The 20,188-nt window shown below is 38.7% G+C and overlaps 3 protein-coding genes across 4 annotated transcripts; 2 read left to right on the forward strand and 1 right to left on the reverse strand.

The window, feature by feature from the left end:
* The first annotated feature begins 3,985 nt into the window (after positions 1 to 3,985).
* Positions 3,986 to 6,421, forward strand: LOC126799100 (monothiol glutaredoxin-S15, mitochondrial). Its single transcript, XM_050526222.1, has 7 exons — positions 3,986 to 4,056; positions 4,144 to 4,225; positions 4,472 to 4,606; positions 4,686 to 4,785; positions 5,455 to 5,521; positions 5,931 to 6,009; positions 6,099 to 6,421. The coding sequence occupies exons 2-7, from the start codon at positions 4,148 to 4,150 to the stop codon at positions 6,156 to 6,158; spliced, it is 519 nt and encodes a 172-aa protein (XP_050382179.1). The 5' UTR covers positions 3,986 to 4,056; positions 4,144 to 4,147; the 3' UTR covers positions 6,159 to 6,421.
* A 3,972-nt stretch (positions 6,422 to 10,393) lies between these two features.
* Positions 10,394 to 14,998, reverse strand: LOC126799086 (periodic tryptophan protein 2). The gene is made up of 7 exons (XM_050526201.1): positions 13,783 to 14,998; positions 13,233 to 13,484; positions 13,047 to 13,145; positions 12,308 to 12,676; positions 11,795 to 12,139; positions 11,143 to 11,370; positions 10,394 to 11,033 (listed from the first exon to the last, which is right to left on the reverse strand). The coding sequence occupies exons 1-7, from the start codon at positions 14,968 to 14,970 to the stop codon at positions 10,857 to 10,859; spliced, it is 2,658 nt and encodes an 885-aa protein (XP_050382158.1). The 5' UTR covers positions 14,971 to 14,998; the 3' UTR covers positions 10,394 to 10,856.
* Positions 14,999 to 15,234: 236 nt separating this feature from the next.
* LOC126799087 (CRC domain-containing protein TSO1-like) lies at positions 15,235 to 20,059 on the forward strand. 2 transcript variants are annotated; one of them, XM_050526203.1, is made up of 10 exons: positions 15,305 to 15,351; positions 15,650 to 15,711; positions 15,812 to 15,972; positions 16,065 to 16,452; positions 16,946 to 17,634; positions 17,720 to 17,788; positions 18,074 to 18,257; positions 18,335 to 18,433; positions 18,664 to 18,730; positions 19,146 to 20,059. In XM_050526203.1, exons 3-10 carry the CDS (start codon positions 15,944 to 15,946, stop codon positions 19,781 to 19,783), a joined length of 2,163 nt encoding a protein of 720 aa, XP_050382160.1. In that variant the 5' UTR covers positions 15,305 to 15,351; positions 15,650 to 15,711; positions 15,812 to 15,943; the 3' UTR covers positions 19,784 to 20,059. The 2 variants fall into 2 exon arrangements, with proteins under 2 accessions (XP_050382159.1, XP_050382160.1); XM_050526202.1 differs by lacking the exon at positions 15,650 to 15,711 and having other exon boundaries at positions 15,235 to 15,351.
* Positions 20,060 to 20,188: the final 129 nt, after the last annotated feature.

Below are 20,188 nucleotides of genomic sequence, written 5' to 3' on the forward strand. Positions count from 1 at the left end.
CATGTACAGTCGCCATGTACAAATTGACTTGATGTCGGGAACTGAGAGAGACGTGTTGCGGCATCAACGACGGCGATGTGTGTGATCTGTTGCGGCGTCGACGGAGATCACAGAAATCCGGCCGGTAGCTAGCTCGCCTGAGGTTGGGGGTGAGGGACGGCGACGGTTGCTTCAATACCGAGATCTAATGCGTGAGTAATACCAATTTTAAGGTAGTGGTATTTTTTTTTGTAAATTTGATGAAGTTGATGGGCAACGGTTAAACAAATTAAATTTATGACTTTTTTCTAATTTTGCAATCTTGTTTGATTTTTTTATATTTCATGTGTCAAAATAGACTTTTTTTATAAGAAGCCCTTATTAAAAATAGCTACGATGTTCAAATCGTAACGATGTCTAGTTTATTTTTACGGGCTCAAAGTTAGAACTCAACAAACTAAAATTTTAAATGAATTTTAAAAAGCTAGAAATGGTTAAAATAATAGAAATTAAAATAAAATAGCTCAAAAATAATTTTCTTATCAAAAATAGAAAACTATTGGCTTCAAGTCAAATGAATTTGTTTCATTATCCTTCAAAAACGTTTGAACTCGGGGGCAAACTAACTCCTAGGTCATCATGAAAGAAGGTACTCCATAAAATAAATAGAAAAATAGAAAACTGAATTTCTTGGATGTTACATAACCTAATCTCCAAAATTCTCTCTTTCAGAAAATTTACATGCCCTGATTTTACGATGTGTATCAACCCAACTGAACAACCGGTGAAGCTCTGAGATCCCCCAACCAAAAAAGAAGAAGAGGAAATCCTCATCAAGCCCACTAACTACACTGGCATCAGTGGTATGATATTTCTTTTCTATTTATTTTCTGAAGTACTTTTTTTTCAAGATGACCTAGGAGTTAGTTAGCCCCCAAATTCTAACGTTTTTGAAGGATAATGAAACAAATTCATTTGACTTAAAGCCAATGCGAGCACGAAGCTCGTAACGACCGCATGGGTCAAGTAAAGGGTGACAAGCCACCCCAAACAGGCACTACACTAGGCAGAATAAAATGATAAAAAATGAAATCCAAAAGTTCAACAAACTAAAATATGTCCAAAACAAGCGGACATAACTAGAAATCAAAAACAAATGAAGCAAAATAGACTCCACAAACCCTTGATCAAACTAGAATCATGGGATGCCAAACTTATGCTAGGCCCAAGTGAATTATAAAGAAAAGGAAAACGACACGAACCTACTAGGTTTTTTGAAAAACCCGATATGCTAGCCCATTGCTCGAGCCCAAAATACTTCACCAGACCCGCCGTAAGGTCAGCCGAGATCCTCCGCCAACTACAACATGCACTGCGCAGATTCCGGTGGATGAACTCATGCCTCTACCATAATGATCAACATCAACCTAGATCAGATTGCCACTGCCTGATTGGAAAGCCTAGAAAGACCTCGCCAAAGAGGGACTCTGCGCTGCCTTGGTTCTCAGAAACCACTCGTCACCACCTCTGTAAAATAGTCGGCCGTCTCTGCTACAACAACACCTTCACACCCCGTCATCGGGTCTTTGCAGTAGCGCCGCCAGAGGAACAACTACTCTTGAATCCTATCGTCGACCGTCTATCTGCCGATCTACCTTGTCAACCACCTAAACCTACAGACGTGAAAATCAGACCCAAAAACTGTAGAGATGCACCATAAAACCAAGAACCCGTGTCAAGAGACACCTAAGGCCGGTAGAGGACGCGAAACCCTAAAGAGGTTTCGGAATAAGGCTCCAGTTTTTCGGGAGTTTTTTCATACCCCAAAAATTTAATGTTATTATAAAACACTATACATGTAAATTTCGAGAGAATAAGAATAAGAAAAAAATTCGGTCTCAAAATAAAATCATTTAATCAAAATTTATTTGTTTTTGGATAATCATTTTTTTCCTTTGGAATTTAAATGCAAGAATTAACCTCACAAATCGGGGTAATTTTAAGGGCAAATTATAAAAAATGTACAATCTCTTAACTTATATTAGAAAAAAGTCATTACTTATAAATTAATTATAAAAAAATCATCACATTTAAGTGGAAATTATAAAAGGTCAACAAAATTAGAAAAAAATCACTTTAAAAATATTTTATAGACTAATTTGCCCTTTCTTACTATTTTTCTTCTTTTTTTCTTTCTTTTTCTAATTTCGGCCATAACTTTCTTGTCCGGCGATAGATTTTGAGGAAATTGGTACCGTTAGAAAGATCTTGCTCTCCTCTTTCATTTGATATACTACCCACTCCGAATCGACCAACCGTACAAGGCGCAATAACCATCGTAAAGGGTTGCCGCCATCAATGACGGTGCTTCAAGCAATTCCGGCGAAACCGAAGCTCAAAGTTCCCTAATTCCTACTATTCTCTTCATTCTGAGTATACTTATACCAATCTCATTTGAATTTTAACAAAATGCACATATTCCACATTTCCTCTCGGCATGTCACACCTCTTGTCACAGACACTGTCACACCTACTGAGTGACTAAATTCTAATTTTGAAATCTTACTTGATTGTTTTCTAATTTCATGTGTCAAAAGTGATTTTTTTTTATTTGACGAGATTGGTACCGTTAGAAAGATCTCGCTCCCCTATTTCATTTGATATACTACCCACTATGAATCAACCAACCGTACAAGGGCAACAACCATCGCAAAGGGTTGCCGCCATCGATGGAGGTGCTCCAAGCAATTCTGGCGAAACCGAAGCTCAAGGTTCCATAATTCTAGCTATTCTCTTAATTCTGAGCATACTTATACCAATTTCATTTGAATTTTAACAAAATTTCGCATATTTCCACATTTCTTCTAGGCATGTCACACCTCCTATCACAACCACTGTCACAAACACTGTCACACTATCTCTTAAACTGTCACACCTATTGTCGCAACCATTATCACACCCACTGTCATAGAAGCTGTGACACTATTTATTTACATAGATACTGTCACATATCCTGTCACACCTGTTGTCACACTACCTATCACAGATGTTGTCACACTACCTATCACAGATGCTGTCACACTACCTATCACACCCGCTGTCACACTACCTATCACAAATGTTGTCACAGATGCTGTCACAGATCTTGTCACAGATGCTGTCACAGATGTTGTCACAGCTGCTGTCACACCCGCTGTCACACTACCTGTCACAGCTGCTGTCACACCTCCTGTCACACGACCTGTCACACCCGCTGTCACACTACCTGCCACACACACCCATTGTCACATTGTTTTATATAACTGTTGTGATGAGGAGGAGGAGGAGGAGGAGGAGAAGCACAAGAAGAAGAAGAAGAAGAAGAAGAAGAAACTGCTGTGGGCACCCATGAACTGCTATGGGCACCCCTTAATCATCTTCTCCCTTAAACCCATATCTGGGTTTCTTTTTCCGGCTAGCTGCATCTGCAGCAACACCAACCTTCTCGGCGTCCTAGCCTCAAAGCAAACCTAGGACCAAGCCTGCAACTTCAAGATCTCTCTCTCTATCCTCGACGAGTACCCTAGAATCGACCTTGCCATCAATGACGCCGACGAGGTCATCCCCAATCTTGATTTAGTCAAAGGGTGCGGGTCGGAGACGAAAGTGGTGTTACGACTTCTGTGAAAAAAAAATGGCAGTGACATTCTTTGTAATTTTGGCGAAAAATAGGAGCAACGGTATAAATAATTTAGGAAACTGATTTTTTTCTAATTTATAAATCTTAATTGACTTTTTTCTAATTTCAAGTGTCAAAAGTGACTTTTTATAAGAAGTCCTAATTTTAAAACAGTGATAGTTAGAATGGATAAACCGGGTTTCCCAAGCCTTTTATACTCTTAAAATCTTTTTTTTTGTGTCTGAATTATACACTTAAAATCTGAATCGAGAAAAACAGAACAGACCGACAGCAGCCAGTTCAAATCACTTTAACCCAACACTACATCTTCCTCCTTCCGATTCTTTATTCTTCTACCCATCTTCTTTCCTTCCTTTCTCGTCCTTCCTTCCCTTTTTCTTCTTATTCTTCATCTTGAGGTAACTTCCCTGTGGTTATTCGACTGACAAACATGCTCTAATTCTTAACTTTATTTGTTGATTGACCAAGTGTTTGTGATTGAACAGCATCATGGCTAGGTCAATCTCAAATTTGCTATTCAAGGGTATCTCATATTCAGGCCTCCCAGCTTCTCGTTCTTCCACAATTGTAAGTCTCAAAGTCTCTTCCTTTTTATGTTTCTCACTATAAATTTGAAGGGTGTGTTCACATCTGAATGGTAGAACTAGTAGATTACCTAATAGATTGAACGACCCTGAAGGGTTTAGTACTTTAGTTCAAATGAAATCAAACCCAAAATATGGGTTATTACTTGACTTTGTGTTAATACCAAATGAGCCCAATTTATGAAATCATGATAGTTTATAGTTTTTTTTTCTTTTAAATTGGTATTAGGCTCCTGGGTTGCTTAATCTCAATGGAATGCGATTCTCCACCTCTGCGCCGAATGATCCCGACACACATGATGACTTTAAACCCAAATCTAAGATTTCCGGTTCCGGCCTTAGCTTGAAGGACATTGTTGAACAGGTAGGTAAATGGCAAATGAGTTCTTAATGTGGAATTTTGTTTCCCAATGGTAAATGGTCCTGGTTTGTTTGTGTTGTAGGATGTCAAGGATAACCCCGTAATGCTTTACATGAAAGGAGTGCCTAATGCTCCTCAATGTGGATTCAGCTCACTTGCAGTGAGAGTATTATCATTATACCGTAAGTGATGGGCTCTTCTGATAGTGCACCCGTGATTCATGAATTTGTAAGGTTCATTTGGTAATCAATAAATTTTTTCATATGGACAGTAATAACTAAAAATAAAACATTGCCAGCCATCTGTTTCCATAATTGTTCATAAATAACTAAAAGAAAACATTGCGAGCAATCTGTAGTGGTAATTTTTAATATTTTGAACCACGGGCTTTCAGCTAAATAGATGTTTACAATTTTGAAGACATACACTCGGGCTCATATGATGACACATGCATAAGAATGTCGGTTTTATAGATTATGTGCATCAAGCTACCTAATGAATTCTAAATAATGCAATGGTCAGCGCATAACTAGGTATAACTCAGTCCGTACAGTAAATCCACATGAAGCAGAATATTGTTTTGGGTGAAATATAAATTACAGACTGGACTAGGCTCTTGAACTCATTGTAGTTATGTTTTGTCAAGCTCTTCAATGGGCACCAAAATTAGACATTTTGAAGAAACTTGAAGCCACGTACACTGCGACAACTTAAGGAAATAAAGCAAACACTATAATCACAAATATTATATATATATATGTATTGTGTCTGCAACTTGTTTACTTCATTCTGATGATCTTTATGCATTGCAAAAAAAAAAAAAAATTCTTACAGCCCTGTGGACATTGCAGATGTTCCTATGAGTGCTAGAAATATCTTGGAAGATCCTGAGCTGAAAAATGCTGTGAAAGCCTTTAGGTATGTACTACTCAGTGCTGTATTTTTCTAAGCTTTTACACCTTTGTTTATACGAGCTAGCTCAGGTTGGTTATATAGCTGTAAGGGTACACTAATTTGTTTCATTGAATTACATGAAGTATCTCATGAATTCATGGTTGAATATAATTTTTGTAATTTTCACAGTGCTCATCATATCCATTAAATCATTGGAATAACAGACTCGTGTCTTCACCCCTGGTTCACCTAGAGTGTGTAATTGAATTTATAAGTTTCCTGGGCTTTATTTGAGTGAAAATCAACATATCCGATGCCAAAATTGGGAATTTTGTTGGCTGTCCAGAGGCAGGATTGGTGGTTTAGAAAAACTTAGCATCTTCAGATCAGAGTATGTGTTGTTTTCTTAATGCATGTTTGTTTTTCCTTGAAGCTACTGGCCAACATTTCCGCAAATTTTCATCAAGGGGGAGTTTATTGGAGGGTCAGATATTATTCTCAATATGCATCAGGTTAGTTCTTGTGATTCATTGCTTATTTTATCTATATAGTTATAATTATAGGCTACTTTATAGCTTAAACTATGGTATGCTTTTTGTAGAATGGTGAGCTGAAGGAAAAGCTCAAGGATATTGCAGCCAATCAAGAAAAGTTGGAATAAGAAGATGAAGACCTGTATCAAATTACAGTTGGTTTAATTTTTTTTTTCTTTTGAAAGTGAAAGTTATCATAAAATCCATGGAATCAATAAAACCGAAAATTTGTTATACAACAATAACATGTCGCATATGATATGTTCATGTTGCATGCAAAGCAAGTAGTATTGTGTGGGATTGGTTCTGATAGATTAGCAGGCTTAAGATCTATTTCATTGGAGATTAGAACCTGTCTAAATACTATTGTTCAAACTCAAATCTCTAAAACCCTAGAATACCTGCCTGAATATTCTTGTTCAAATTCAAACTCAAATCCCTGAATCCTGGAACACCTGTTTTGGGCCTTAACGTTATCTAAGTAGTGCTGATGTATGCAAGAAACTTCAACTTCATGCTATTTATCATGAAAATTTGCTTATGACAATACTCACAATAGTTATGCATGGTCTGTCATAACAACCCTATTCATGAGCCATACTTGTCACAATAATCACAAGCTCATAGCATGGCAATCATTTACCAAAATAGGTAATTTCTCTAATATCTCATATATGTAATTTTCTCTAATATCTCATATAATAGGCAGATGGAGAATTAGTTGGCAAATGGAGAATTAGTTTTGGCAATGATGCTTCAAACTGCTCGATTATTGTTTCCAATTTTCTATCTTGTATCTTTTATGCCAAGTAGGAGTGGACATGAGTCAATATGGTTCGTTTTTGGACAAAATCCATAGCCCAACCCAAATTTTAAATTTGGTTCGGTTTTTCTATTTTAGAGGCTGTGACCCACAACCCAACCCAACCCGCACGGTTCGGTTTTTTCCGGGTTTATCCATATGTAAAATATGTAATATTATATATTAATTTTAAAGTACAAACTTTAACATAAAGATGAAAAACAAATGGTCTAATGATTATTCCATACCTATCTCCACAGTGTATATTTAGCTCAAGTACAAAAAACTCTATTACATTAAAATCAGAGAGGAACAAAAATGTTTGCACTCCCTATGAGTTTAGATAATTGAACCTCGCTAAGTCTGTCATGTAGGTCATATGGTCAGTCTAAGTCTTCTTTCAAGTCTCATGTGAGCCATTATTGATACTTATTCGCTGAAGATATGAAACATTAATAAAATGATTGATTAGAGAATTCAATTTTTAGAGACACGGTATAAAAAGAAGCCACGAGAAATGGAGATTGAAAGAGGAGGGAGGAGTTATATAGACTAGTTTTGTGGAATGAAATGAACTTTTAATATAGTGCTAAGCTAAGGAGTGAGGATTTAGAAAGAGATAGGGCCATAAGTTGTTTTTTGTCTGAGATGAGACATACCTCAAGATTGATTAGATCAATTAGATTTATGCTGGCTTTAGTTTTATTTTTTTAATAATAAAAGTAAAAATATACCAAAACGATGATGTTGACCATTGACTTCGGGTTATTCGGGTTAATTCGGTTTTGTTCAGTTTATGAGGGAATAAACCCAAAACCCAACCCAAACATAATCAGTTCAGTTTAGTGTTTTTATTTTCAGTTCGTTTTTTTTCGATTTTTGATTTTTTTTGGATTCGGATATAGTTTTTTTTTCGGTTTTCGGGTCTGCGTGTTTATGTGATGTGCATAAATAGCTTCCTCATGAATTACTGATCAAACTACAGGGGAGAGGGGAATGTGCTTCTCATGCACCCTTAGGGTAATGAATTACTATTACAATGTAATACTCGAAATCTTATTGTTAAGCAAAAATGTGTAATGTACTCAACATAATTTCGCCCTATTTCAATATTTGGAAATAGAATTTTTATTATGTTGTGTTGAACCCATTCAAAACAATTATGTTTTTTAATTACAACTCCTTATTAAAGAAGTAAACCCTTTGATTCCAAACATGAAGAAAATAGCAAATGGAGGTGTGTATCTTTGTTTGTTTTTGCGGCTACACTCAGAAGGATGAATGGGTTGCCTACATACCTTAGGAGAGGGATCAAGCCACTTATAGTTCTAGAGTTCCAACACGTGAATGACATATTGGAAGGTTTAGGCTTTTTAGAATGGAAGTAGTGTTTGGATGAATTTGATGGACCAATGATTCAATTTTGGCAAATTTTCTGGTGGTATCAGGGATTCTGTTTAAACATGTGGTTACATCTAGTAGGTCGCTAGATTGCCTACGTACCCTGAAAGGGATCAAATCAATCGTAGTTCGAAATATGTTTTTGGTTTTGTACCAACTTTCATAATCACCAGGAATATTCCTTCATTGCCAACAATATGAAAATCTCCTCGAGCACTTGTAACATTCCCTCACTGCCAAGGACATGAAAATCCCTTCGAGCACCATAAATATTCCCTTTGTAGTAAAAATCAGACTTCATGTTGAACCAAATACAACTGGACCAAACATTGAAACTATTATGAGATAAGAGTGATCCAATTAAGCCTATCACATAAGCTTGTTTGAGACGGCAACACTCAATCTTCTGTTTTGTCTTGCTGACTTCCGAAATCTTCTGAGGGTGAAAGAGAAAGAGTCGTGACCTCCATCCTGATAAGTGAAAATCTCGGATAGGATTGGTTAACAAACTCGGTGCATGACTTTGATTATAAGATGGAGTCCTCAAGCTCCTCATTCGTATAAACAGAGGCGCTTGACATTTACCAATTTGTTGAAAACTAGGCTCTGGTGCTACTGTGGGGCTTTTGGTGAGCACTACATTGAAACATGTTCTCCCAGTAGGTATACTGCTTCTTGCTTGTTTTAGATACCACTCCACCGATTTAAGATATTTGATTTTGTCTAAAGACACATATATTTCCACCGTTTGGACTTGGTCGAAAGAATCCACCGCTTGGCCATTTTATTCAATTGAGCATGCCTTAAATTTATTTCATGAACATGATTCTTTTGTTTTCACTTACTGTGATGAATTAGAACTTGTTTCATATGTAGGGCTTTGTTATCTCCTCCTACCTCACCAACGTGATATCATAGATAGGTATGTAGAGCTATGTCAATATGAACTATTGCTCCCTTATCACGAATTCAAAGGCTTACAATTCTCAGTTCAATTTTCTAGACCTTTCATCCTTCCATCATCACTTCGATTTATAATCTTCGTTAACCAAACCCACCATCACATACTGACCTGAGTATCAGCACCGTTTAAAACACAGCTTCACCATGGTTTTCAATTTTAATTTTCCTTCCTTTAATTATTATCAATTGAGTCACTATGGAATGATTTCAATATATTAACAACATGTCTCTGAAATGCAGGGGCTTTTATCAAAGACTTTGTGTTTGAATGCAAGAATTGAAGGTGAGATACCGACCACATCACTTGACGTAATTGGTGTGGTGAATAAACTATTTAGGCTTTTCAATGTGTCTGTTTCGAAAATGGTGGAATATGAAGGATTAGGAAGTGACAAAGGACATGAGAAGGACACAAGGGCATCATAACGATGGTGATTTTTGTAGGTGTTTTGTGCAATTTAGTAGCACCGGAACTCGGCCGTTCATGAACGACCAACGTGTTCCAGCACCGCTAAATGCAGCAACACGATGCGTTACATGACTTTGGACGTTCATGAACGACCACTATTGTCAAAACACAGTTTTGATTATGGTGATTACGTGGTGACTCTGGTCGTTCATGAACGGCCAATATTGTCGACACATAGAATGAACCGCACAAAAGAATATGAGTCGTTCATGAACGACACTTCTTTTATGTGGAGTGAGACTCCAGGAGTGTGCTTTCATGCTAAAAACAAAGCATGGCTCAGATGTATTTTTACCTGAGCTTCAAAAGCTTGATTCACCGAAAATGCTATCACTCTATTTTGGCAGAATTTTTATACTCTTTCTCTCCGTTTTTTATCCCCCTCTTCTGGTTGGAGCTAAGCCTTTTATAATGGTTGTAACAATATGGCCAAAGTGAAAAACACTTCCAATCTTAAGTTTAAATTTGAAAGCATGTGCCGTTTGAATTTCTTGATGATGCTTGAAACTAACCAATCGATATGCAACCAACATGAATTCAAATTGCATTTTACTTGGTCAAAGAGACACGCCGCTCTACTTCAAAAACTTGAAATGGTTAATTAACCAACTGCATGCATTTTAGATTATGCATTTTTTTTATATCTCAACACTTGCATCAATTAATTCCGGTGAAAAAATGACTGGATATTCACCACATCCAATTATTTACCAGTTTAATAGCATACTGCATAGTGCATACCCACAATGAAAACTACTTGCTCCAAAATAGAAAGGAATGACTCAAAACGCAAGTACGATGAATCAGTGCACTCTTTGATATCATTCCGAATTCCAAACAGACAAAAGCAATCCGGAGAATCAGAAAAGTTATTCTCTTTGTTCTGAAGTACATCAAAACTGGTGCCAGGGCAATGCATATGCGTCAAATCATGTTACAAGAAAATCTACTTCCAACAATCAGGCAGATGCTGTTAACTGACGCCACAACTACCTGCCATGACTAACAACCTTTTTACTTCAGAGGCACTAAACCAACATACTGCTGAGTTCTTGTTCAACTTCCTGGTGTCAGAAGGGTCGCACCCTGACGTGTGTTGATATAGCACATGGGAGCTGAAGATGCAAACAGCAAATGCTAGTCTGAAGATTTTTCCCCAATCGCTTTAGCGTCATTAAGATCACTTTCATTTCATGAATTTTCGATAGGGCTCTTTGAACATAAATAACGGAGCATACATTCGTTGGAATCACAAGTAGTTGCCAAATCTTGATGTGTTCTCGTAATTGCTTTCTGCAAGGATATTAAAGCAGGCTTCAATTTTTGAGAACATTGTTGAATGGAGTTACCATGAGCTTTGCAGATCTCCTGCAAGACAAACCAATCACAAAGTACTTGTGAGATCTCAATCCCAAAACAGTGGAACAGGTCTGCAGTATTTAATAATGAACAGAATAATGAAGTCAAGAATTAGTACCTGACACCACCGTAGTACGAACTCCAAATGTGGGCATTTTTCTAATAGATGTGCAAATACCTCAATTAATCTTTCCAAATATCTGGTAGGAATTGATGAGGCAACGACGGGGATGTCTATGGAATTAACAGCAAAAATACATTTCCTAATTAAAGAGTCTTCATTTAGTCTAAGACTAAGGATTAAAGCTTTGGTTACTTGTTCTTCTTTAAGTGCTGCATCAACTCCCTGTAGAATAATACAAGAGAAAGCAATGTTAAAACCAACAGTAAATGTTACATTATAACCTAGAAATAGTTGCCTTTAAAATGTGGCTACTGTTTGACCCCCAAAATTGGCTCCATAAGCCACTTGAATAAATTTTTTGTTCCCATAGCCACAGTAAAATGACATTGGTAGACATAGCACAAAGGTGTGCACCATTGGCACCTTTATCTCAAGTAAAAATACAAGGCTCATCAATATTAAGAGGGTCAACACAACAACCCTTAAACCAATAAATGAGCTAAATAATTATTTGTTTTAATGTCATGTCTTCTTTAACTATATGTTAGCAAAAGTAAAATATTCCACAACGATAAATGTTTCACAACTGCCATTCTATTAAAGCAATGGCCATTTTAAGTAATAATACTAAGGTTTCACCAAGTACCTCGGGTGTGACATCCATGTCAAGATCAGTTGGATCAAAGATAAAGGAATCATCAATGGAATAAACTAGAACTCCTTCTGTAGTGGCTGCCGAGAAGCTCCTACCAGTGGGTGCAATTTTCAGGCATTTAGTTCTAACAACAGGCCTTCCACGATTAGGCATGGACCCTGGTAAATCAAAACCCAATTTTCCCCGGGTTTGTTTCTCAATACCTTCTTCTATATCACTGTCGTCATTATCAATAAGATCCAGGGCGCCAGCATCTGTCATGTTCTTTGAGTTTAAGAAGTCCAGAACTCCATCCAAAGATAAATTGTGAGTTATCTGAAACTTCCGCAGTAATACCTGTATAAACAATCCCAAGTCATAGACCCATTAAATTTGATATATGGACAAAATGAAGCAACTGAAGACCACTGACAAGCCATTCTAAGCTGACAGATCCTAAACAGGGGCAATCAATCACATTTAAAAAAACATATCTGAAGATGTTTTTCCACTAAGCTAACTAACCTGATCAGCAACATCATACATGCAGATGTATTTACTACTACCTCCAGCTAATATGTAACTCCCATCAGCGGAATAACACAACGTTGTAAAGAACTTTCCTGAGCTCGAGTTGGCAGCTGTTCTACGATCAGTCATGAGGCGACCGCCAGAAATATCCCTACGACCCTCAATAGTGTACATTAATAAGCCATCAATTGGATCCCAAAAATGGATATGACCTTCTAATGTGCTACAAGCCAATTGCTTTCCATCTGGGCGGTATACCACTGTCAGAACATCATGTGTGTGTGGAAATGTTTCAACACCTCCTTTTGATTCAAAAACATCCCACAGACGAACTGTTCTGTCCCATGACGATGAAGCTAAAACCTGCACATGAAAAGCGAATCTCATGCTCCTACAACTTTAATTTTATAATCTAACTGAAGAGACAGACATAAAATTTCTCATCTGAGACACTCAATTTAACTCAGCAGTTGGATCAAATGAAACCACCTCTAACAATTGCCATTTGAATCTTTGCAAAACATGCAATAACAGAAATTGCCTGCTGTTGGAAGGAGATTAAAACAAATTTCGCTCAGGTGAGCAGCTATGAAGACTAACATTTACGATCATACTTGACAAAGGACACTGAAACAAACTCGAGAGTTATCAAAGCATAGTCTACAACCATAAATTTTAGCAATATATATCTCAGGCATTCAAAAACACCAGTACATAATATGAGTAGACTCACATTTGCATCTGTAGGAGAAAACGCCAGACCATGTACAGGACCTTCATGCCCGCTAAGAATGTCCTTCACGTTGCCTGTCCTCATATCCCAAACAAATATCTGGTAACACATAATATTGAGAAAAATTAGGAAACAGAAATTAAAAACAATAAAATCAAAATACTATGAGCAATGAAGGACAAATACCTCAAAGGTATCAAGAGTTCCAGCACAAATCACTTCACCACTCTGTGTTGCTGTCAAAGAAACAAATTGTCTTGGTTCTGCGGTGGTATACGTCTTAAAATTTCGATAACGGAAAAAATCCCATGCACGAACAGTCCCATCCAAAGAGGCACTTAAGAGTGTATTTTTGTTAGCCAAAAAGTGGAGTGCAGTGACTGCATTTTCATGCTCAGAGAATGTTACAAAACAGGATCCTGAAGAAACATTCCAGACCTGAACAAAGCAAACAGTAAACACTTCAACATGACTTCTGTGACCAATATCATTATGTCAGCATGATTATATAATGATTTACATACTTGAAATTGCAGATTTACAGATGCTGTATAATGAATGCCAATAGTTAAATTATTGACAAACTACATTGTATAGCATAGGTACTGCATCTATTTATCCTCATATATTTATACCCTTATGAGCTCTGAACCTACAAGTCTGTAACTATTTACATAAATCTAGACAAGCATTATCCTTGAATAAAAGACCTTTATGTTCAAAGAACTCATTTTACCTTCACTTTGTTATCATCTGCTCCAGTGGCCAACAGTTGCGAATCAGGCGAATAAGCAACACAGTTCACATCAAAATAATGCCCCTGCTGCTTCAATATATAACTCTCCGATCGCCACTCCCAAACAAGCAACTGCCCAAGTTTCGCACACCCAAACGTCAGCCAATTCCCAAGCTCATTAAAAACGGCAGTAGTAATCTTCTCCCTCGATATTGACAATCTATGAATGCACACGAAATCCGGCATCTGATACAGCCCAAACACACCCTTTGAGAATCCCACAACCAACATATCCAGCCCCTTATGATAATCACACGCCGTAACCTTCATAGAGGCCTGCCCGAAACTCTCTTTCTTCAACAACTCCCATTTCCTATTCACCAAATACCCCCCTTCTCTATCCAACTCCCCATCATTTCCCTCATACCCCTTCCTTTTCTTCGCAACCACACCTTCCACATTGCCTTCCCCATCCTTCTCCGGCGTACCGGGTGACACCACCTCCTCATTTTCACCAATTAAACCCCAAACAAACACATAACCGTCACGCGCAACAGTATAAACCCTACACACCTTACTAGTTTTCTTATCGATTCCGAAAAATACACCAACTACTGTATCTCTATGCCCCAAAAACATAAATGGCTTAATCTTAACCCCTCCCAATTTAAACTTCTTCATACAGAAAATCCTAGCCGTCAAGTCCTTCGACCCGGCGAGCAGGTAACCGGAGTCGGGGCTCCACTCCAGCGCCGTGACCTTATCATCACAGTCAGCAAAGGTCTTCACCAGCTCAAACGGAAAGAACTCCTTCTTAAACCCCGGCGACCGCCAAATCTGCACCAGCTTCCCGGTGGCCACCGCGATGAGACCGCCGTCGGGGCTGAACTTGACGGCGGCAACGGCGCTTTTGAAGGTAATGCGGTGGAGAACGACGCGGCGGCGGAGGTTGATGAAGAGGCAGCGGCGGTTTTCGTCGACGGTGAGGAGGAAGACGCCGTCCGGCGAGGCGGCGATGCGGCTGATGTTGCAGGAGGATTGGATCGGTAGGGTTATGGTCTCCGAGTCGCGGAGGTTGGTGACGGAGACTCTGTTCCCCACCGGCGAGACTAGCTCCGTGTTGTTGACGATCACGGTGTTGCCGCCCCGGTACGGCGCTCCGAGAAGGTTCTGGAATCTGAAGTTCATCGTTTATTACAGAGAAGAAAAGAGAAGCAGAGAGCTAAGATTTGTAAAGGTTTGGGATTAGGGTTTATCAGAGAGGGTTTAAGCTGAATTTGGGCTTGGAGGCAGGGCTAGGTTGCGAGCCCAATAGGCCCAGTGAGAATGACACGTGGAGGGAAGAAATGAGGTGGGAGTGGTATAGGGTTCCCGCTCGGGTGAGTTCAAAAAGCGATGATGACTTGGGGGATGTCGTCATTTTGACCAGAAATTTCGGTGGCGGTGTAGAGAGAGAGGTAGGAGGGTTTGGGTGAGTTTTGCTGTGAGAGAATGGACGGTTCTCCGGAAACGAATCGGGTCACCGCCGCCGCCTCATCGCCGCCGCAATCGTCGTCTCCGGCTGTGCAAGTAAGCTATTCGGTTCTTATTTTGTAAATCTAATTAATTATTAATGTGCTGCAAACGCCGTCGTTTTGGTTTGGTTATAGTTTGGATAGCTGTGGTTTGAGTGCGGTTTAGTGTGAGATTGAATCCCTAATTCGTTTGCGGGCGATGCTAATTTTGTTGTTTGGCGGCTACGAAATGATGAGAAGTGTAAAACAAAATTGAGGCCAGGGGTTTCGATTTCTCGGGTTTTATATTTCTTGTTTAGTTGAAGAATTGAATGAAATTGGGACTAAAAATGAGAAGGCTATTGTTGATTCAGCGAGTTATTGTTGTTGATAATTGATCAGGCTGTAAATGTAAGGATTGTTTCGCATTGTATTGGTAATTAGATGATGGTTGAGGAGTGTTTTCTCACTGCTGTTGGGATTTGTTGTAGTTGATGATGGACTGAGTTTCTTGTGTGCACTTGTTTGTGTTGCAGGAGTCGCCGTTTTCGAATTTTCTTAGCAATCTCACTCCTATCAATACGGTGAAGAGTGACAGTTATTCGCAGAGATTGGTAGGAGCCTTCTTCCCAACGCCGCCGGTTGTGTTTACATCTCCTCGTATTGATATGGAGCGGGAAACTAGTTTATTGGACAGGTGGGTGATATCCTGATTCTATCTTCTGCCTTATTGATCAAGCTGAAGGCCTTATTTTCTTTCATTTGGCACCTTTTTCTATATGTTTGCAGGAATGTTATAGTTGGAGCGGGTTCAGAAGTTGTTGTATATAAAGAGTGTAATACAACTATAGTCCAGAACCCTAGTTTTGAGAAGGAGGTCCAGTTGTGCAGTGTATCAGGCTGTATTGATAAGTATCTGGCTCGCCCTGCAAAGGTAGTCCGTACAGCTTCTGTTGATATACCGAGTGGCATCACTGCCAGCAAAGAATCCAATACAGGAGTTCATGAGAGTATTGATGGTAGTACAAAGAGGGATGCCCTTATGACATCGAATCAAGCGGAAGAGGATCTTCATTTACCTTCACTGAAACAGATTGAAGCCATAATCATTGAGAGAACTGATAAAGATAGTGCAGATCTAACCCGAGCACAAAAGGGCGAACAGAATACATCTAAGGTGATTGTAGTTTCGTGGAGTGATTTCTATGAACTAGTGTGGAAATAGTTTCTTTAAATGCTAGTTTAGAGATTCCTAATAAACTAGCTTTTATACATTAAACTCTAGTATCTCTGAATGCATATGAAGCCGCAGAGTGCAGGCTATCATTATGATGACCTAAATGCTACTGAAAAATTGCGTGCAGATTCAAATGAGAGCAACAGAAAAGTACTAAATGAATCTGAGGCATAAATGTCATACTCATTTAGTTATTTTGGTGTCATTCCCAATAATATGATTTTTCTCTTTGATTTCTCAAGTAGAAATCTCTTCAGATAAGGGTCGTGTAGTTAGAGAGTACCATTTTTTTTCTTAATCTCTTTATTTATGTTGATTACATTTTGCATCATCCAATTATGTGTGTATGCGCTATGATGTCCATGAGTAGTCTTTGTATCTAATCAAATGATACCCATACATGCAATACAATAATCTCTGTCATCTATTGTAGGAGTTTAGTCAACACCACCGTGGTATACGTAGGCATCTCCAATTTGAGACTGCGGTAGCCCACAAGAGTTCTAGCTTTGGTAGCCATGAAACTCTTTGCAGCCTGACACATGATACTGCCAATTTAAGGTCAGCTTTTACACAAACAAACTCGAAGACTCTAGGTTCTTCTCATTCATATCACAAAGCCTTCAGCAGTCCGCAGGGTGTTAGCTGTGACACTTCACAGTTGTCTTCTTGCCTATATGAGTCAGCTAGATCCAGCCAAATTGGTGGAAACTCTTCCACCTTCCCTCCCATATCTTCTGGTATTGGTTTACATCTGAATAGCATTACTCGATCTACATCCTTGAGCTCGGGTGTGATTTCAAGCAGGAAATCAACTGGTTGTCTGAGCACACCGGACCAGATGTTGAAGGATGACAATACGGAACACGATTCAAGTAGTACCTTTCTTTCTGATGTACCTGCACAATATTATTCTTATATGGGCGATGATCAGCAAGGAAGTCAAACTTCTGTGCACACTACGTTCAGCTTTTATTCTAATAGTGGTCTACCATATTTTCCATGTGATTCTGTGGGTCAGATGCTGGTTGACCAGGAATCAGTTCCTTGTGAGGAGATGAATGCTTCACAAGATGCAAATAAGATTGTGGAATCAAACCAACTGAGCCAGAAAAGGAAAAGGCAAGTACATTATTATCAATTAATGATTTTTCATTTCTCTTGTTACATGGCTCACCAATTATTTGCATGTTTTAAATGTATTTAGGAGGGGAGGTGCAGACATGAGTGAGGGTTGCAAACGCTGCAACTGTAAAAAGTCTAAATGTTTGAAACTGTAAGTGAACACCAATCTTGTTAATATCACACTCTTGATTGGTTATTTTACTATTACTTTGGATTTGAAGTAAACTCAAATGCGTGATGCATTAAAGTTTGTAACTGTTCTTCTACATGTTCAATTCATTTCAACCATATTCCTACAGAAAACTTGATCAACAAGCATCTGATTCCTGCTCATAACAATGCTCTTAGTGACGTGCTCGAGGAAAAAGGCACACGCATACGCACTATGCACCATTGTTCTTGAAGTTTGATTCATGTTACTCTATGTCTTTGGCAGTTATTGCGAATGCTTTGCAGCTGGAGTATTTTGTTTGGATTCATGTTCATGTGAGAATTGCTATAACAAGCCTGAGTTTGAGGACACTGTTTTTGATGCTCGTCAGCAAATTGAATCCCGCAATCCGCTTGCATTTGCTCCCAGAGTTGTTAAGCATGATCTGAACTCTTCGCCCAACATTTTGGTAATCCTGTTAAGGCATTTAGATCTCTACTGTTGCTTTGGAAATTTGGAACTATATTGACTTTGAGAGCTTTGCAGGAAGAAGCTGAGTGGACGACCCCATCATCAGCTAGGCACAAGAGAGGTTGCAATTGCAAGAAATCAAAGTGTCTGAAAAAATACTGTGAATGCTACCAGGTTTGATATACATAACTTTGACTTTGGTATCATATGCTCGGAAACATGCTGTTTATCCCTGCATTCTGATTCTGCTTCCTGAACTGTTGCATGGTAGAATATTCAAATTAATTGTATATCTTTTCATCTAAATGTTGCGGAACCATAATTTGCATATGAAGTTGGTCATTGTTGTGATCTTGACTTATCCTGATGTTAGACCTCTTCTTTCTCCCTTGTACTTTCTCCAGGCCAATGTTGGTTGTTCTGGCGCATGTAGATGTGATGGTTGCCAAAATCCTTGTGGCCTTAAGGCAGGTTAGTTTGCATGGTTCTCTTTCTAAATTGCCTTTATTATTATGGCCACAATTGCCCTATGACTATTAGGCGGCCACAAGGCGAAACAGAGAGGGAGAGAGAGAGAGAGAGAGAGAGATATATCAAATATCCACTTTATACATGCATTCCTTAGAAGGGTGGGGGAAAAGAAGGCCAGTTTCTCTTGACAAATGACAACTGATGACGTTTTCAGTTGTTCCTTGTGTCTTTATGTACTCGATATGTTTCAATGAAAACAACTTTTAGATTTTGATGTCCCCAATTCGTGACATGCATGAAACCTTCAGAGAATGTGACTGTTGCGACAAAAACATTGCATATGACCCTTATATATATATATATATATTTTTTCTTTCAATAGTAAAGACCTGTTACTTGTATGCTACAATTACAGACCACGAACACAACCGTGCTGAAAAGTGGGAAACACACCATGCTGGGAAGCTGGATACTATTAAGCGTGGGAGTGATAACATCAAGGCCTCAAATATGAATCCGTACTCTCCTTCATGGTCAGGAGTTTCTGTTATAAGCAATCTCGCCCCATTGTCAAATCCTTGCTCAAGTACCATGGTATCTTCAGCTTTATCCAGCATGAGAAGCTGCACAAAAAATTCACAAGCCCAATTGCAATCAAGTAGGCTTCAGCTGTCAGGTACTGGTGACATAAAAAGGGGACGGTCACCTGCCATTTTTACTCCACGAGTATTTGAAAGCAAGGGACCAAATCAGCTCAGTTCTGATGGTACCAGTTATGAAAGAATGGATGATGATATACCTGAGTTACTGAAGGAACCTTCTATCCCTGCCAAGATTATCAAAGGTTCACCAAACCAGAAACGAGTGTCACCTCCACAATCTTGTGCTGAGAAGTTGCGGTCAAGGTCTCCTAAAGGCTTGAGAAGTGGTCGCAAATTCGTTCTGCAAGCTATGCCTTCTTTTCCGCCACTTTCCCCATACAGTGATTCTGAAGCTGTCAATGATACTAGGAACGACCATGAAGGGCAATTAGACGACGCACAAGGAGTTTGATAAGCCATGATCAGAATGCTTTTGCAGTTAATTATTGACAAGCAGCTGAGCTTCTTCCAACTTCATAAGCTCAGCCAAAAAGGCCTATGGCAGTTCCAATTTTGATAGGCTTCATTTTACTTTTTTTTTATGATTCCTTTCCAAGAAAAACCATACTACCATAGGCTTGTGTCCATGGTGACAATGCGAGTAGTGTAAGTAGCATTGGTAATGATTTTTTTGCCATGGACAGGAAAGTGCTGCATTATTCGTTATTCTTTTTGGTCTCTGTTCTATTCACTCTGTTGTAACCTGTCGATATATCATTCTATTTTTGGAGTTTTTTCTTTTGTGGTTGGCAAGTTTGCCTGCTTGCATTGATATTATTGTGCTTAGTTGATGTATGTTATATTCCAAGTCTGATTG

This window comes from Argentina anserina, chromosome 6 (assembly GCF_933775445.1).
Source record: "Argentina anserina chromosome 6, drPotAnse1.1, whole genome shotgun sequence".
Classification (NCBI taxonomy): domain Eukaryota; kingdom Viridiplantae; phylum Streptophyta; class Magnoliopsida; order Rosales; family Rosaceae; genus Argentina; species Argentina anserina.

Excerpts from the sequence above, each read along its gene's own strand:
- LOC126799100 (XM_050526222.1), top strand. The coding sequence starts at position 4,148 with ATGGCTAGGTCAATCTCAAATTTGCTATTCAAGGGTATCTCATATTCA. Across the intron at positions 4,607-4,685 it reads TGAAGGACATTGTTGAACAG|GATGTCAAGGATAACCCCGT; the intron begins GTAGGTAAATGG and ends TTTGTGTTGTAG. Across the intron at positions 5,522-5,930 it reads AATGCTGTGAAAGCCTTTAG|CTACTGGCCAACATTTCCGC; the intron begins GTATGTACTACT and ends TTTTCCTTGAAG.
- LOC126799086 (XM_050526201.1), bottom strand. The coding sequence starts at position 14,970 with ATGAACTTCAGATTCCAGAACCTTCTCGGAGCGCCGTACCGGGGCGGC. Across the intron at positions 11,371-11,794 it reads ACATGGATGTCACACCCGAG|GGAGTTGATGCAGCACTTAA; the intron begins GTACTTGGTGAA and ends ATTATTCTACAG. Across the intron at positions 11,034-11,142 it reads TCGTACTACGGTGGTGTCAG|GAGATCTGCAAAGCTCATGG; the intron begins GTACTAATTCTT and ends TTTGTCTTGCAG.
- LOC126799087 (XM_050526202.1), top strand. The coding sequence starts at position 15,274 with ATGGACGGTTCTCCGGAAACGAATCGGGTCACCGCCGCCGCCTCATCG. Across the intron at positions 18,258-18,334 it reads ACTCTTCGCCCAACATTTTG|GAAGAAGCTGAGTGGACGAC; the intron begins GTAATCCTGTTA and ends AGAGCTTTGCAG. Across the intron at positions 18,731-19,145 it reads TCCTTGTGGCCTTAAGGCAG|ACCACGAACACAACCGTGCT; the intron begins GTTAGTTTGCAT and ends CTACAATTACAG.